General features: G+C 44.8%; 1 protein-coding gene across 1 annotated transcript in view; it reads left to right on the forward strand.

Annotated features, from left to right (window-relative positions):
* Positions 1 to 18,116, forward strand: part of ciita (class II, major histocompatibility complex, transactivator) — a 51,877-nt gene that overhangs the window by 7,735 nt on the left and 26,026 nt on the right. Inside the window, exons 3-5 of the mRNA XM_090194489.1 lie at positions 4,631 to 4,684; positions 4,940 to 4,981; positions 15,374 to 15,442. Coding sequence (XP_090050615.1) covers positions 4,631 to 4,684; positions 4,940 to 4,981; positions 15,374 to 15,442 — 165 coding nt within the window. The remainder of the gene's footprint in view (positions 1 to 4,630; positions 4,685 to 4,939; positions 4,982 to 15,373; positions 15,443 to 18,116) is intronic.

The following is an 18,116-nucleotide window of genomic DNA, read 5'->3' on the forward strand; positions in this document are numbered from 1 at the left end:
AGTTACCCTGGACTAACACAGAGATATAGTTACCCTGGACTGTCACAGAGATATAGTTACCCTGGACTAACACAGATATATAGTTACCCTGGACTAACACAGAGATATAGTTACCCTGGACTAACACAGATATATAGTTACCCTGGAGTAACACAGATATATAGTTACCCTGGACTAACACAGATATATAGTTACCCTGGACTAACACAGAGATATAGTTACCCTGGACTAACACAGAGATATAGTTACCCTGGACTAACACAGATATATAGTAACCCTGGACTAACACAGAGATATAGTTACCCTGGACTAAACACTGATCTACAGAGATATAGTTACCCTGGACTAACACAGATATATAGTTACCCTGGACTAACACAGATATATAGTTACCCTGGACTAACACAGAGATATAGTTACCCTGGACTAACACAGATATATAGTTACCCTGGGCTAACACAGAGATATAGTTACCCTGGACTAACACAGAGATATAGTTACCCTGGACTAAACACTGTTCTACAGAGATATAGTTACCCTGGACTAACACAGAGATTGAGTTACCCTGGACTAGCACAAAGATATAGTTACCCTGGACTAACACAGAGATATAGTTACCCTGGACTAAACACTGATCTACAGAGATATAGTTACCCTAGACTAACACAGAGATTTAGTTACCCTGGACTAGCACAAAGATATAGTTACCCTGGACTAACACAGAGATATAGTTACCCTGGACTAAACACTGATCTACAGAGATATAGTTACCCTGGACTAACACTGATCTACAGAGATATAGTTACCCTGGACTAACACATAGATATAGTTACCCTGGACTAACACAGATATATAGTTACCCTCGACTAACACAGAGATATAGTTACCCTGGACTAAACACAGAGATATAGTTACCCTGGACTAAACACAGAGATATAGTTACCCTGGACTAACACAGAGATATAGTTACCCTGGACTAACACAGATATATAGTTACCCTGGACTAAACACTGATCTACAGAGATATAGTTACCCTGGACTAACACAGAGATATAGTTACCCTGGACTAACACAGAGATATAGTTACCCTGGACTAACACAGAGATATAGTTACCCTGGACTAAACACTGTTCTACATAGATATAGTTACCCTGGACTAACACAAAGATATAGTTACCCTGGACTAACACAGAGATATAGTTACCCTGGACTAACACAGAGATATAGTTACCCTGGACTAAACACTGTTCTACAGATATATAGTTACCCTGGACTAACACAGAGATATAGTTACCCTGGACTAACACAGAGATATAGTTACCCTGGACTAACACAGAGATATAGTTACCCTGGACTAACACAGATATATAGTTACCCTGGACTAACACAGAGATATAGTTACCCTGGACTAAACACAGAGATATAGTTACCCTGGACTAACACAGATATATAGTTACCCTGGACTAACACAGATATATAGTTACCCTGGACTAACACAGAGATATAGTTACCCTGGACTAACACAGAGATATAGTTACCCTGGACTAAACACTGATCTACAGAGATATAGTTACCCTGGACTAACACAGAGATATAGTTACCCTGGACTAACACAGAGATATAGTTACCCTGGACTAACACAGAGATATAGTTACCCTGGACTAAACACTGTTCTACATAGATATAGTTACCCTGGACTAGCCTGTTATCTCTGTTAGCTCTGTTAGCTCTGTTAGCCCTGTTAGCCTTTTTAGCTCTGTTACCCTGTTAGCTTTGTTAGCTTTGTTAGCTCTGTTAGCTCTGTTAGCCCTGTTAGCCTTTTTAGCTCTGTTACCCTGTTAGCTTTGTTAGCTTTGTTAGCTCTGTTAGCTCTGTTACCCCTGTTAGCTCTGTTAGCCCTGTTAGCTCTGTTAGCCCTGTTAGCCTTTTTAGCTCTGTTACCCTGTTAGCTTTGTTAGCTTTGTTAGCTCTGTTAGCTCTGTTAGCTCTGTTAGCCCTGTTAGCCTTTTTAGCTCTGTTACCCTGTTAGCTTTGTTAGCTTTGTTAGCTCTGTTAGCTCTGTTACCCTGTTAGCTTTGTTAGCTTTGTTAGCTCTGTTAGCTCTGTTAGCCCTGTTAGCTCTGTTAGCCCTGTTAGCTCTGTTAACATCTTATCTATGTTACCCAACTATTCTGATTCATCCCCAACACCTGTTAGCCCTGTTAGCTGCCCCCAGAGCAGGTTTGTTCTGAAGGATTCGTTGCCATTACCTGGCTAAATGGTGAACCACTTTTGTGGTACCAGTTATCCTGAATTTAACTCAAGAGTTGACTAAAGTTACCTTGGTAGTTTATAGGACTCGGGTAACCGTGCAACAATTACCTTGGTAGTTTATAGGACTCAGGTAACCGTGCAACAATTACCTTGGTAGTTTATAGGACTCAGGTAACCATGCAACAATTACCTTGGTAGTTATAGGGCTACCAGGTAACCGTGCAACAATTACCTTGGTAGTTATAGGGCTACCAGGTAACCGTGCAACAATTACCTTGGTAGTTATAGGGCTACCAGGTAACCGTGCAACAATTACCTTGGTAGTTATAGGGCTACCAGGTAACCGTGCAACATAACACTGTTCTACAAAGGACAATGTTCAGAAACGTTTGGTTCCGTATGGATAACTCACCCACACACAACCCCTGCACCCAAACCACAGGAGGTTGGTGGCACTTTAATTTGGGAGGGCGGGCTTGTAGTAATGGCTGGAGAGGACGAGGTGGAATGGTATCAAACACATGGTTCCCATGGTTTCCATGGTCTGATGCCATTCCATTCGCTCCGTTCCAGCCATTTTTACGAGCCGTCCTCCAATCAGCAGCAGTCCCCCCCAAACACTGTTCTATAAAGGAGAACTGTTCATTACGAAATGTTTAGTTCTACATATCTCACACACACACACACACACACACACACACACACTACACACACACACACACACACACACACACACACACACACACACACACACACACACACACACACACACACTGTTAACCCCTGCAGCCAAACACTGTTCTATAAAGGAGAACTGTTCATTACAAAACGTTTAGTTCCACATATCTCTCTCACACACACACACACACACACACACACACACACACACTGTTAACCCCTGGAGCCAAACACTGTTCTATAAAGGAGTGTTGATGAAGGGACATGATTAGAGGACGTTAAGTCCCTCAACTCTGCACCGTAACACTCTATTCCTCCTCCTGATAAATCCACCTTCCTGTCTCCCTGTCCCAATATTCCTCTTCCTCCTCTATTCCTCCTCTAGTAATCCACCTTCCTGTCTCCCTGTCCCAATATTCCTCTTCTCCCTTCTATTCCTCCTCCAGTAATCCACCTTCCTGTCTCCCTGTCCCAATATTCCTCCTCCTCCTCTATTCCTCCTCCTGATAAATCCACCTTCCTGTCTCCCTGTCCCAATATTCCTCCTCCTCTATTCCTCCTCCAGTAATCCACCTTCCTGTCTCCCTGTCCCAATATTCCTCCTCTTCCTCTATTCCTCCTCCAGTAATCCACCTTCCTGTATCCCTGTCCCAATATTCCTCCTCTTCCTCTATTCCTCCTCCAGAAATCCACCTTCCTGTTTCCCTGTCCCAATATTCCTCCTCCTCTATTCCTCCTCCTGATAAATCCACCTTCCTGTCTCCCTGTCCCAATATTCCTCGTCCTCTATTCATCCTCCTGATAAATCCACCTTCCTGTCTCCCTGTCCCAATATTCCTCTTCTCCCTTCTATTCCTCCTCCAGTAATCCACATTCCTATATCCCTGTCCCAATATTCCTCTTCTCCCTCTATTCCTCCTCCAGAAATCCACCTTCCTGTCTCCCTGTCCCAATATTCCTCCTCCTCTATTCCTCCATCAGAAATCCACCTTCCTGTCTCCCTGTCCCAATATTCCTCTTCTCCCTTCTATTCCTCCTCCAGAAATCCACCATCCTGTCTCCCTGTCCCAATATTCCTCTTCTCCCTTCTATTCCTCCTCCAGAAATCCACCTTCCTGTCTCCCTGTCCCAATATTCCTCTTCCTCCTCTATTCCTCCTCCAGAAATCCACCTTCCTGTCTCCCTGTCCCAATATTCCTCTTCCTCCTCTATTCCTCCTCCAGAAATCCACCTTCCTGTCTCCCTGTCCCAATATTCCTCCTCCTCTATTCCTCCTCCTGATAAATCCACCTTCCTGTCTCCCTGTCCCAATATTCCTCCTCCTCCTCTATTCCTCCTCCTGATAAATCCACCTTCCTGTCTCCCTGTCCCAATATTCCTCTTCTCCCGACTTCGTTTGTGTCTCCGTCTCCTAATAGTCCTGCTCACCTTGGAAAGGTGTCTTTTCGGGCGCCCCAAGAACCTTTCACTCATGAGGGAACGGATATAGTTGTTGTTATAATATTCACTTCACTTCCTGTTTAGTCAGAACCAGGGAAGGTGATTGGCTGTTTAGTCACAGCCGGGGAGGTGATTGGCTGTGTAGTCACAGCCAGGGAGGTGATTGGCTGTTTAGTCAGAACCAGGGAAGATGATTGGCTGTTTAGTCAGAACCAGGGAAGGTGATTGTCTGTTTGACTGTTTTCTTCCTGTTTCTCAGAATTAGACCTGGATGGCTTTCTGGAACACGAGGATTTTCCTTTTGACTTCAATGGTAAGTCTCACTCACTCACTCACTCACTCACTCACTCACTCACTCACTCACTCACTCACTCACTCACTCTCACACACACTCTCACACTCTCACACACACACACACACACACACACACACACACACACACACACACACACACACACACACACACACACACACACACACACACACAGACACAGACACAGACACAGACACAGACACAGACACAGACAGTGACTGGCTGATTGACTCACAGCATTTCTCTCCGTTTCAGATGCTCTGTTTGACCTGGACTTTAATGTGGACATACAGACTGGTGAGGAGTTTAGAACAGGTGCTTCTAGTCGTTGTGTTTCTATACCTGGTGAGGTCCCAGAGTCGCTCCACTTTAATGTGGACATACAGACAGGTAAGGAGTTTAGAACAGGTGCTTCTAGTCGTTGTGTTTCTATACCTGGTGAGGTCCCAGAGTCACTCCACTTTAATGTGGACATACAGACAGGTAAGGAGTTTAGAACAGGTGCTTCTAGTCGTTGTGTTTCTATACCTGGTGAGGTCCCAGAGTCACTCCACTTTAATGTGGACATACAGACAGGTAAGGAGTTTAGAACAGGTGCTTCTAGACGTTGTGTTTCTATACCTGGTGAGGTCCCAGAGTCACTCCACTTTACTGTGGACATACAGACAGGTAAGGAGTTTAGAACAGGTGCTTCTAGTCGTTGTGTTTCTATACCTGGTGAGGTCCCAGAGTCACTCCACTTTAATGTGGACATACAGACTGGTAAGGAGTTTAGAACAGGTGCTTCTAGTCGTTGTGTTTCTATACCTGGTGAGGTCCCAGAGTCACTCCACTTTAATGTGGACATACAGACAGGTGAGGAGTTTAGAACAGGTGCTTCTAGACGTTGTGTTTCTATACCTGGTGAGGTCCCAGAGTCACTCCACTTTACTGTGGACATACAGACAGGTAAGGAGTTTAGAACAGGTGCTTCTAGTCGTTGTGTTTCTATACCTGGTGAGGTCCCAGAGTCACTCCACTTTAATGTGGACATACAGACTGGTAAGGAGTTTAGAACAGGTGCTTCTAGTCGTTGTGTTTCTATACCTGGTGAGGTCCCAGAGTCACTCCACTTTAATGTGGACATACAGACAGGTGAGGAGTTTAGAACAGGTGCTTCTAGTCGTTGTGTTTCTATACCTGGTGAGGTCCCAGAGTCACTCCACTTTAATGTGGACATACAGACAGGTGAGGAGTTTAGAACAGGTGCTTCTAGTCGTTGTGTTTCTATACCTGGTGAGGTCCCAGAGTCACTCCACTTTAATGTGGACATACAGACAGGTGAGGAGTTTAGAACAGGTGCTTCTAGTCGTTGTGTTTCTATACCTGGTGAGGTCCCAGAGTCACTCCACTTTAATGTGGACATACAGACAGGTGAGGAGTTTAGAACAGGTGCTTCTAGTCGTTGTGTTTCTATACCTGGTGAGGTCCCAGAGTCACTCCACTTTAATGTGGACATACAGACAGGTAAGGAGTTTAGAACAGGTGCTTCTAGTCGTTGTGTTTCTATACCTGGTGAGGTCCCAGAGTCACTCCACTTTAATGTGGACATACAGACAGGTAAGGAGTTTAGAACAGGTGCTTCTAGTCGTTGTGTTTCTATACCTGGTGAGGTCCCAGAGTCACTCCACTTTAATGTGGACATACAGACAGGTAAGGAGTTTAGAACAGGTGCTTCTAGTCGTTGTGTTTCTATACCTGGTGAGGTCCCAGAGTCACTCCACTTTAATGTGGACATACAGACAGGTAAGGAGTTTAGAACAGGTGCTTCTAGTCGTTGTGTTTCTATACCTGGTGAGGTCCCAGAGTCACTCCACTTTAATGTGGACATACAGACAGGTAAGGAGTTTAGAAACAGGTGCTTCTAGTCGTTGTGTTTCTATACCTGGTGAGGTCCCAGAGTCACTCCACTTTAATGTGGACATACAGACAGGTAAGGAGTTTAGAACAGGTGCTTCTAGTCGTTGTGTTTCTATACCTGGTGAGGTCCCAGAGTCACTCCACTTTAATGTGGACATACAGACAGGTAAGGAGTTTAGAACAGGTGCTTCTAGTCGTTGTGTTTCTATACCTGGTGAGGTCCCAGAGTCACTCCACTTTACTGTGGACATACAGACAGGTAAGGAGTTTAGAACAGGTGCTTCTAGTCGTTGTGTTTCTATACCTGGTGAGGTCCCAGAGTCACTCCACTTTAATGTGGACATACAGACAGGTAAGGAGTTTAGAACAGGTGCTTCTAGTCGTTGTGTTTCTATACCTGGTGAGGTCCCAGAGTCGCTCCACTTTAATGTGGACATACAGACAGGTAAGGAGTTTAGAACAGGTGCTTCTAGTCGTTGTGTTTCTATACCTGGTGAGGTCCCAGAGTCGCTCCACTTTAATGTGGACATACAGACAGGTAAGGAGTTTAGAACAGGTGCTTCTAGTCGTTGTGTTTCTATACCTGGTGAGGTCCCAGAGTCACTCCACTTTAATGTGGACATACAGACAGGTAAGGAGTTTAGAACAGGTGCTTCTAGACGTTGTGTTTCTATACCTGGTGAGGTCCCAGAGTCACTCCACTTTACTGTGGACATACAGACAGGTAAGGAGTTTAGAACAGGTGCTTCTAGTCGTTGTGTTTCTATACCTGGTGAGGTCCCAGAGTCACTCCACTTTAATGTGGACATACAGACTGGTAAGGAGTTTAGAACAGGTGCTTCTAGTCGTTGTGTTTCTATACCTGGTGAGGTCCCAGAGTCACTCCACTTTAATGTGGACATACAGACAGGTGAGGAGTTTAGAACAGGTGCTTCTAGACGTTGTGTTTCTATACCTGGTGAGGTCCCAGAGTCACTCCACTTTACTGTGGACATACAGACAGGTAAGGAGTTTAGAACAGGTGCTTCTAGTCGTTGTGTTTCTATACCTGGTGAGGTCCCAGAGTCACTCCACTTTAATGTGGACATACAGACTGGTAAGGAGTTTAGAACAGGTGCTTCTAGTCGTTGTGTTTCTATACCTGGTGAGGTCCCAGAGTCACTCCACTTTAATGTGGACATACAGACAGGTGAGGAGTTTAGAACAGGTGCTTCTAGTCGTTGTGTTTCTATACCTGGTGAGGTCCCAGAGTCACTCCACTTTAATGTGGACATACAGACAGGTGAGGAGTTTAGAACAGGTGCTTCTAGTCGTTGTGTTTCTATACCTGGTGAGGTCCCAGAGTCACTCCACTTTAATGTGGACATACAGACAGGTAAGGAGTTTAGAACAGGTGCTTCTAGTCGTTGTGTTTCTATACCTGGTGAGGTCCCAGAGTCACTCCACTTTAATGTGGACATACAGACAGGTAAGGAGTTTAGAACAGGTGCTTCTAGTCGTTGTGTTTCTATACCTGGTGAGGTCCCAGAGTCACTCCACTTTAATGTGGACATACAGACAGGTAAGGAGTTTAGAACAGGTGCTTCTAGTCGTTGTGTTTCTATACCTGGTGAGGTCCCAGAGTCACTCCACTTTAATGTGGACATACAGACAGGTAAGGAGTTTAGAACAGGTGCTTCTAGTCGTTGTGTTTCTATACCTGGTGAGGTCCCAGAGTCACTCCACTTTAATGTGGACATACAGACAGGTAAGGAGTTTAGAAACAGGTGCTTCTAGTCGTTGTGTTTCTATACCTGGTGAGGTCCCAGAGTCACTCCACTTTAATGTGGACATACAGACAGGTAAGGAGTTTAGAACAGGTGCTTCTAGTCGTTGTGTTTCTATACCTGGTGAGGTCCCAGAGTCACTCCACTTTAATGTGGACATACAGACAGGTAAGGAGTTTAGAACAGGTGCTTCTAGTCGTTGTGTTTCTATACCTGGTGAGGTCCCAGAGTCACTCCACTTTACTGTGGACATACAGACAGGTAAGGAGTTTAGAACAGGTGCTTCTAGTCGTTGTGTTTCTATACCTGGTGAGGTCCCAGAGTCACTCCACTTTAATGTGGACATACAGACAGGTAAGGAGTTTAGAACAGGTGCTTCTAGTCGTTGTGTTTCTATACCTGGTGAGGTCCCAGAGTCGCTCCACTTTAATGTGGACATACAGACAGGTAAGGAGTTTAGAACAGGTGCTTCTAGTCGTTGTGTTTCTATACCTGGTGAGGTCCCAGAGTCGCTCCACTTTAATGTGGACATACAGACAGGTAAGGAGTTTAGAACAGGTGCTTCTAGTCGTTGTGTTTCTATACCTGGTGAGGTCCCAGAGTCACTCCACTTTAATGTGGACATACAGACAGGTAAGGAGTTTAGAACAGGTGCTTCTAGACGTTGTGTTTCTATACCTGGTGAGGTCCCAGAGTCACTCCACTTTACTGTGGACATACAGACAGGTAAGGAGTTTAGAACAGGTGCTTCTAGTCGTTGTGTTTCTATACCTGGTGAGGTCCCAGAGTCACTCCACTTTAATGTGGACATACAGACTGGTAAGGAGTTTAGAACAGGTGCTTCTAGTCGTTGTGTTTCTATACCTGGTGAGGTCCCAGAGTCACTCCACTTTAATGTGGACATACAGACAGGTGAGGAGTTTAGAACAGGTGCTTCTAGACGTTGTGTTTCTATACCTGGTGAGGTCCCAGAGTCACTCCACTTTACTGTGGACATACAGACAGGTAAGGAGTTTAGAACAGGTGCTTCTAGTCGTTGTGTTTCTATACCTGGTGAGGTCCCAGAGTCACTCCACTTTAATGTGGACATACAGACTGGTAAGGAGTTTAGAACAGGTGCTTCTAGTCGTTGTGTTTCTATACCTGGTGAGGTCCCAGAGTCACTCCACTTTAATGTGGACATACAGACAGGTGAGGAGTTTAGAACAGGTGCTTCTAGTCGTTGTGTTTCTATACCTGGTGAGGTCCCAGAGTCACTCCACTTTAATGTGGACATACAGACAGGTGAGGAGTTTAGAACAGGTGCTTCTAGTCGTTGTGTTTCTATACCTGGTGAGGTCCCAGAGTCACTCCACTTTAATGTGGACATACAGACAGGTGAGGAGTTTAGAACAGGTGCTTCTAGTCGTTGTGTTTCTATACCTGGTGAGGTCCCAGAGTCACTCCACTTTAATGTGGACATACAGACAGGTAAGGAGTTTAGAACAGGTGCTTCTAGTCGTTGTGTTTCTATACCTGGTGAGGTCCCAGAGTCACTCCACTTTAATGTGGACATACAGACAGGTAAGGAGTTTAGAACAGGTGCTTCTAGTCGTTGTGTTTCTATACCTGGTGAGGTCCCAGAGTCACTCCACTTTAATGTGGACATACAGACAGGTAAGGAGTTTAGAACAGGTGCTTCTAGTCGTTGTGTTTCTATACCTGGTGAGGTCCCAGAGTCACTCCACTTTAATGTGGACATACAGACAGGTAAGGAGTTTAGAACAGGTGCTTCTAGTCGTTGTGTTTCTATACCTGGTGAGGTCCCAGAGTCACTCCACTTTAATGTGGACATACAGACAGGTAAGGAGTTTAGAACAGGTGCTTCTAGTCGTTGTGTTTCTATACCTGGTGAGGTCCCAGAGTCACTCCACTTTAATGTGGACATACAGACAGGTAAGGAGTTTAGAAACAGGTGCTTCTAGTCGTTGTGTTTCTATACCTGGTGAGGTCCCAGAGTCACTCCACTTTAATGTGGACATACAGACAGGTAAGGAGTTTAGAACAGGTGCTTCTAGTCGTTGTGTTTCTATACCTGGTGAGGTCCCAGAGTCACTCCACTTTAATGTGGACATACAGACAGGTAAGGAGTTTAGAACAGGTGCTTCTAGTCGTTGTGTTTCTATACCTGGTGAGGTCCCAGAGTCACTCCACTTTACTGTGGACATACAGACAGGTAAGGAGTTTAGAACAGGTGCTTCTAGTCGTTGTGTTTCTATACCTGGTGAGGTCCCAGAGTCACTCCACTTTAATGTGGACATACAGACAGGTAAGGAGTTTAGAACAGGTGCTTCTAGTCGTTGTGTTTCTATACCTGGTGAGGTCCCAGAGTCGCTCCACTTTAATGTGGACATACAGACAGGTAAGGAGTTTAGAACAGGTGCTTCTAGTCGTTGTGTTTCTATACCTGGTGAGGTCCCAGAGTCGCTCCACTTTAATGTGGACATACAGACAGGTAAGGAGTTTAGAACAGGTGCTTCTAGTCGTTGTGTTTCTATACCTGGTGAGGTCCCAGAGTCACTCCACTTTAATGTGGACATACAGACAGGTAAGGAGTTTAGAACAGGTGCTTCTAGACGTTGTGTTTCTATACCTGGTGAGGTCCCAGAGTCACTCCACTTTACTGTGGACATACAGACAGGTAAGGAGTTTAGAACAGGTGCTTCTAGTCGTTGTGTTTCTATACCTGGTGAGGTCCCAGAGTCACTCCACTTTAATGTGGACATACAGACTGGTAAGGAGTTTAGAACAGGTGCTTCTAGTCGTTGTGTTTCTATACCTGGTGAGGTCCCAGAGTCACTCCACTTTAATGTGGACATACAGACAGGTGAGGAGTTTAGAACAGGTGCTTCTAGACGTTGTGTTTCTATACCTGGTGAGGTCCCAGAGTCACTCCACTTTACTGTGGACATACAGACAGGTAAGGAGTTTAGAACAGGTGCTTCTAGTCGTTGTGTTTCTATACCTGGTGAGGTCCCAGAGTCACTCCACTTTAATGTGGACATACAGACTGGTAAGGAGTTTAGAACAGGTGCTTCTAGTCGTTGTGTTTCTATACCTGGTGAGGTCCCAGAGTCACTCCACTTTAATGTGGACATACAGACAGGTGAGGAGTTTAGAACAGGTGCTTCTAGTCGTTGTGTTTCTATACCTGGTGAGGTCCCAGAGTCACTCCACTTTAATGTGGACATACAGACAGGTAAGGAGTTTAGAACAGGTGCTTCTAGTCGTTGTGTTTCTATACCTGGTGAGGTCCCAGAGTCACTCCACTTTAATGTGGACATACAGACAGGTAAGGAGTTTAGAACAGGTGCTTCTAGTCGTTGTGTTTCTATACCTGGTGAGGTCCCAGAGTCACTCCACTTTAATGTGGACATACAGACAGGTAAGGAGTTTAGAACAGGTGCTTCTAGTCGTTGTGTTTCTATACCTGGTGAGGTCCCAGAGTAACTACACTTTAATGTGGACATACAGACAGGTAAGGAGTTTAGAACAGGTGCTTCTAGTTGTTGTGTTTCTATACCTGGTGAGGTCCCAGAGTAACTACACTTTAATGTGGACATACAGACAGGTAAGGAGTTTAGAACAGGTGCTTCTAGTTGTTGTGTTTCTATACCTGGTGAGGTCCCAGAGTAACTACACTTTAATGTGGACATACTGACAGACGGGTAAGGAGTTTAGAAACAGGTGCTTCTAGTCGTTGTGTTTCTATACCTGGTGAGGTCCCAGAGTCACTCCACTTTAATGTGGACATACAGACAGGTGAGGAGTTTAGAACAGGTGCTTCTAGTTGTTGTGTTTCTATACCTGGTGAGGTCCCAGAGTCACTCCACTTTAATGTGGACATACAGACTGGTAAGGAGTTTAGAACAGGTGCTTCTAGTTGTTGTGTTTCTATACCTGGTGAGGTCCCAGAGTCACTCCACTTTAATGTGGACATACAGACTGGTAAGGAGTTTAGAACAGGTGCTTCTAGTCGTTGTGTTTCTATACCTGGTGAGGTCCCAGAGTCACTCCACTTTAATGTGGACATACAGACTGGTAAGGAGTTTAGAACAGGTGCTTCTAGTCGTTGTGTTTCTATACCTGGTGAGGTCCCAGAGTCACTCCACTTTAATGTGGACATACAGACAGGTAAGGAGTTTAGAACAGGTGCTTCTAGTCGTTGTGTTTCTATACCTGGTGAGGTCCCAGAGTAACTACACTTTAATGTGGACATACAGACAGGTAAGGAGTTTAGAACAGGTGCTTCTAGTTGTTGTGTTTCTATACCTGGTGAGGTCCCAGAGTAACTACACTTTAATGTGGACATACAGACAGGTAAGGAGTTTAGAACAGGTGCTTCTAGTTGTTGTGTTTCTATACCTGGTGAGGTCCCAGAGTAACTACACTTTAATGTGGACATACAGACTGGTAAGGAGTTTAGAACAGGTGCTTCTAGTTGTTGTGTTTCTATACCTGGTGAGGTCCCAGAGTAACTACACTTTAATGTGGACATACTGACAGACGGGTAAGGAGTTTAGAAAGAGGTGCTTCTAGTCGTTGTGTTTCTATACCTGTTGAGGTCCCAGAGTCACTCCACTTTACTGTGGACATACAGACAGGTAAGGAGTTTAGAACAGGTGCTTCTAGTCGTTGTGTTTCTATACCTGGTGAGGTCCCAGAGTCACTCCACTTTAATGTGGACATACAGACAGACGGGTAAGGAGTTTAGAAACAGGTGCTTCTAGTCATTGTGTTTCTATACCTGGTGAGGTCCCAGAGTCACTCCACTTTAATGTGGACATACAGACAGGTGAGGAGTTTAGAACAGGTGCTTCTAGTTGTTGTGTTTCTATACCTGGTGAGGTCCCAGAGTCACTCCACTTTAATGTGGACATACAGACTGGTAAGGAGTTTAGAACAGGTGCTTCTAGTTGTTGTGTTTCTATACCTGGTGAGGTCCCAGAGTCACTCCACTTTAATGTGGACATACAGACTGGTAAGGAGTTTAGAACAGGTGCTTCTAGTCGTTGTGTTTCTATACCTGGTGAGGTCCCAGAGTCACTCCACTTTAATGTAGACATACAGACAGACGGGTAAGGAGTTTAGAAACAGGTGCTTCTAGTCATTGTGTTTCTATACCTGGTGAGGTCCCAGAGTCACTCCACTTTAATGTGGACATACAGACAGGTGAGGAGTTTAGAACAGGTGCTTCTAGTTGTTGTGTTTCTATACCTGGTGAGGTCCCAGAGTCACTCCACTTTAATGTGGACATACAGACTGGTAAGGAGTTTAGAACAGGTGCTTCTAGTTGTTGTGTTTCTATACCTGGTGAGGTCCCAGAGTCACTCCACTTTAATGTGGACATACAGACTGGTAAGGAGTTTAGAACAGGTGCTTCTAGTCGTTGTGTTTCTATACCTGGTGAGGTCCCAGAGTCACCCAACTTTAATGTGGACATACAGACTGGTGAGGAGTTTAGAACAGGTGCTTCTAGACGTTGTGTTTCTATACCTGGTGAGGTCCCAGAGTCACTCCACTTTGATGTGGACATACAGACTGGTAAGGAGTTTAGAACAGGTGCTTCTAGTCGTTGTGTTTCTATACCTGGTGAGGTCCCAGAGTCACCCAACTTTAATGTGGACATACAGACTGGTGAGGAGTTTAGAACAGGTGCTTCTAGTCGTTGTGTTTCTATGATGCCGTCTGTCTGTTCTAGTGGGTGTGTTTCTATACCTGGTGATGCCGTCTGTCTGTTCTAGTGGGTGTGTTTCTATGATGCCGTCTGTCTGTTCTAGTGGCTGTGTTTCTATGATGCCGTCTGTCTGTTCTAGTGGTTGTGTTTCTATGATGCCATCTGTCTGTTCTAGTGGTTGTGTTTCTATGATGTCGTCTGTCTGTTCTAGTGGTTGTCTTTCTATAACCGGTGACGCCATCTGTCTGTTCTAGTGGTTGTGTTTCTATACCCGGTGATGCCATCTGTCTGTTCTAGTGGTTGTGTTTCTATGATACCATCTGTCTGTTCTAGTGGTTTTGTTTCTATACCCGGTGATGCCATCTGTCTGTTCTAGCGGTTGTGTTTCTATGATACCATCTGTCTGTTCTAGTGGTTTTGTTTCTATACCCGGTGATGCCATCTGTCTGTTCTAGCGGTTGTGTTTCTATGATACCATCTGTCTGTTCTAGTGGTTGTGTTTCTATACCTGGTGATGCCGTCTGTCTTTTCTAGTGGATGTGTTTCTATGATGCCGTCTGTCTGTTCTAGTGGTTGTGTTTCTATGATGCCGTCTGTCTGTTCTAGTGGTTGTGTTTCTATGATACCGTCTGTCTGTTCTAGTGGTTGTGTTTCTATGATGCTGTCTGTCTGTTCTAGTGGGTGTGTTTCTATGATGCCGTCTGTCTGTTCTAGTGGTTGTGTTTCTATGATGCCGTCTGTCTGTTCTAGTGGTTGTGTTTCTATACCCGGTGATGCCGTCTGTCTGTTCTAGTGGTTGTGTTTCTATGATGCCTTCTGTCTGTTCTAGTGGTTGTGTTTCTATGATGCCGTCTGTCTGTTCTAGTGGTTGTCTTTCTATAACCGGTGACGCCATCTGTCTGTTCTAGTGGTTGTGTTTCTATACCCGGTGATGCCATCTGTCTGTTCTAGCGGTTGTGTTTCTATGATGCCATCTGTCTGTTCTAGTGGTTTTGTTTCTATACCCGGTGATGCCATCTGTCTGTTCTAGCGGTTGTGTTTCTATGATACCATCTGTCTGTTCTAGTGGTTTTGTTTCTACACCCGGTGATGCCATCTGTCTGTTCTAGTGGTTGTGTTTCAATGATACCATCTGTCTGTTCTAGTGGTTTTGTTTCTATACCTGGTGACAGCACCTGTCTGTTCTAGCGGTTGTGTTTCTATACCCGGTGACGCCGTCTGTCTGTTCTAGTGGTTGTGTTTCTGTACCCGGTGATGCCAGGTCCCAGAGTCAACTCTCTCACTTCCTCTGTCTGGTGTGGTGTGTAGGTGAGGTTGCCATGCCGACAGCTGTGGCCGAGCCAGGCGACCAGAAACAGAACTGCGAGACACAGAGAGGTAAACGCGCCTCATTCAGATATAAATGGCTTGGCGTATTAAAGACTTTAATAAACTGTTGTTGCTGCTTGACTTATTATTATGATTTTTATTTTTAAATGCCTTCCTCACCATCTTAAATAAGCATGCCTCATTCAAGAAAGTTAGAACCAGGAACAGATATAGCCTTTGGTTCTCTCCAGACCTGACTGCCCTTAACCAGCACAAAAAACATCCTGTGGCGTTCTGCATTCGCATCGAACAGCCCCCGTGATATGCAGCTGTTCAGGGAAGTTAGAAACCAATATACACAGGCAGTTAGAGAAGCCAAGGCTAGCTTTTTCAAGCAGAAATTTGCTTCCTGCAACACTAACTCAAAAAAGTTCTGGGACACTGTAAAGTCCATGGAGAATAAGAACCCCTCCTCCCAGCTGCCCACTGCACTGAAGATAGGAAACACTGTCACCACTGACAAATCCACCATAATTGAGAATTTCAATAAGCATTTTTCTACGGCTGGCCATGCTTTCCACCTGGCTACTCCTACCCCGGTCAACAGCACTGCACCCCCCACAGCAACTCGCCCAAGCCTTCCCCATTTCTCCTTCTCCCAAATCCGTTCAGCTGATGTTCTGAAAGAGCTGCAACATCTGGACCCCTACAAATCAGCCGAGCTAGACAATCTGGACCCTTTCTTTCTGAAATTATCTGCTGAAATTGTTGCCACCCCTATTACTAGCCTGGTCAACCTCTCTTTCATATTGTCTGAGATCCCCAAAGATTGGAAAGCTGCCGCAGTCATCCCCCTCTTCAAAGGGGGGGACACCCTGGACCCAAACTGTTACAGACCTATATCCATCCTGCCCTGCCTATCTAAGGTCTTCGAAAGCCAAGTCAACAAACAGGTCACTGACCATCTTGAATCCCACCATACCTTCTCCGCTATGCAATCTTGTTTCAGAGCTGGTCATGGGTGCACCTCAGCCACGCTCAAGGTCCTAAACGATATCTTAACCGCCATCGATAAGAAACAATACTGTGCAGCCGTATTCATTGATCTGGCCAAGGCTTTCGACTCTGTCAATCACCACATCCTCATCGGCAGACTCGATAGCCTTGGTTTCTCAAATGATTGCTTCGCCTGGTTCACCAACTACTTCTCAGACAGAGTTCAGTGTGTCAAATTGGAGGGCCTGTTGTCCGGACCTCTGGCAGTCTCTATGGCGGTACCACAGGGTTCAATTCTTGGACCGACTCTCTTCTCTGTATACATCAATGATGTCGCTCTTGCTGCTGGTGAGTCTCTGATGTGTGCTCTTCAACCGATCGCTGCCCGCACCTACCCGCCTGTCCAACATCACTACTCTGGACGGTTCTGACTTAGAATACGTGGACAACTACGAATACCTGGGTGTCTGGTTAGACTGTAAACTCCTTCCAGACTCACTTTAAGCATCTCCAATCCTAAATTAAATCTAGAATCGGCTGCCTATTTCGCAACAAAGCCTCCTTCACTCATGCTGCCAAACATACCCTCGTAAAACTGACTATCCTACTGATCCTTGACTTCGGCGATGTCATTTACAAAATAGCCTCCAATACCCTACTCAACAAACTGGATGCAGTCTATCACAGTGCCATCCGTTTTGTCACCAAAGCCCCATATACTACCCACCACTGCGACCTGTACGCTCTCGTTGGCTGGCCCTCGCTTCATACTCGTCACCAAACCCACTGGCTCCAGGTAATCTACAAGACCCTGCTAGGTAAAGTCCCCCCTTATCTCAGCTCGCTGGTCACCATAGCATCTCCCACCTGTAGCACACGCTCCAGCAGGTATATCTCTCTTGTCACCCCCAAAACCAATTCTTTCTTTGGCTGCCTCTCCTTCCAGTTGTCTGCTGCCAATGACTGGAACGAACTACAAAAATCTCTGAAACTGGAAACACTTATCTCCCTCACTAGCTTTAAGCACCAACTGTCAGAGCAGCTCACAGATTACTGCACCTGTACATATCCCACCTATAATTTAGCCCTATCAACTACCTCTTTCCCAACTGTATTTAATTAATTAATTTATTTTGCTCCTTTGCACCCCATTATTTTTATTTCTACTTTACACATTCTTCCACTGCAAATCTACCATTCCAGTGTTTTACTTGCTATATTGTATTTACTTGGCCACCATGGCCTTTTTTTGCCTTTACCTCCCTTATCTCACCTCATTTGCTCACATCGTATATAGACTTGTTTATACTGTATTATTGACTGTATGTTTGTTTTACTCCATGTGTAACTCTGTGTCGTTGTATGTGTCGAACTGCTTTGCTTTATCTTGGCCAGGTCGCAATTGTAAATGAGAACTTGTTCTCTACTTACCTACCTGGTTAAATAAAGGTGAAATAAAACAAAAAATAGAGACTTAAATAAGCTGTTTCTGCTTGGCTTATTAAAGACTTAAATAAGCTGTTGTTTCTGCTTGACTTATTAAAGACTTAAATAAGCTGTTGTTTCTGCTTGACTTATTAAAGACTTAAATAAGCTGTTGTTTCTGCTTAACTTATTAAAGACTTAAATAAGCTGTTGTTTCTGCTTGACTTATTAAAGACTTAAATAAGCTGTTGTTTCTGCTTGGCTTATTAAAGACTTAAATAAGCTGTTGTTTCTGCTTGACTTATTAAAGACTTAAATAAGC

Source organism: Oncorhynchus mykiss, chromosome 13 (genome assembly GCF_057628025.1).
Source record: "Oncorhynchus mykiss isolate SJ-2025 chromosome 13, ASM5762802v1, whole genome shotgun sequence".
In the NCBI taxonomy this organism is placed as follows: domain Eukaryota; kingdom Metazoa; phylum Chordata; class Actinopteri; order Salmoniformes; family Salmonidae; genus Oncorhynchus; species Oncorhynchus mykiss.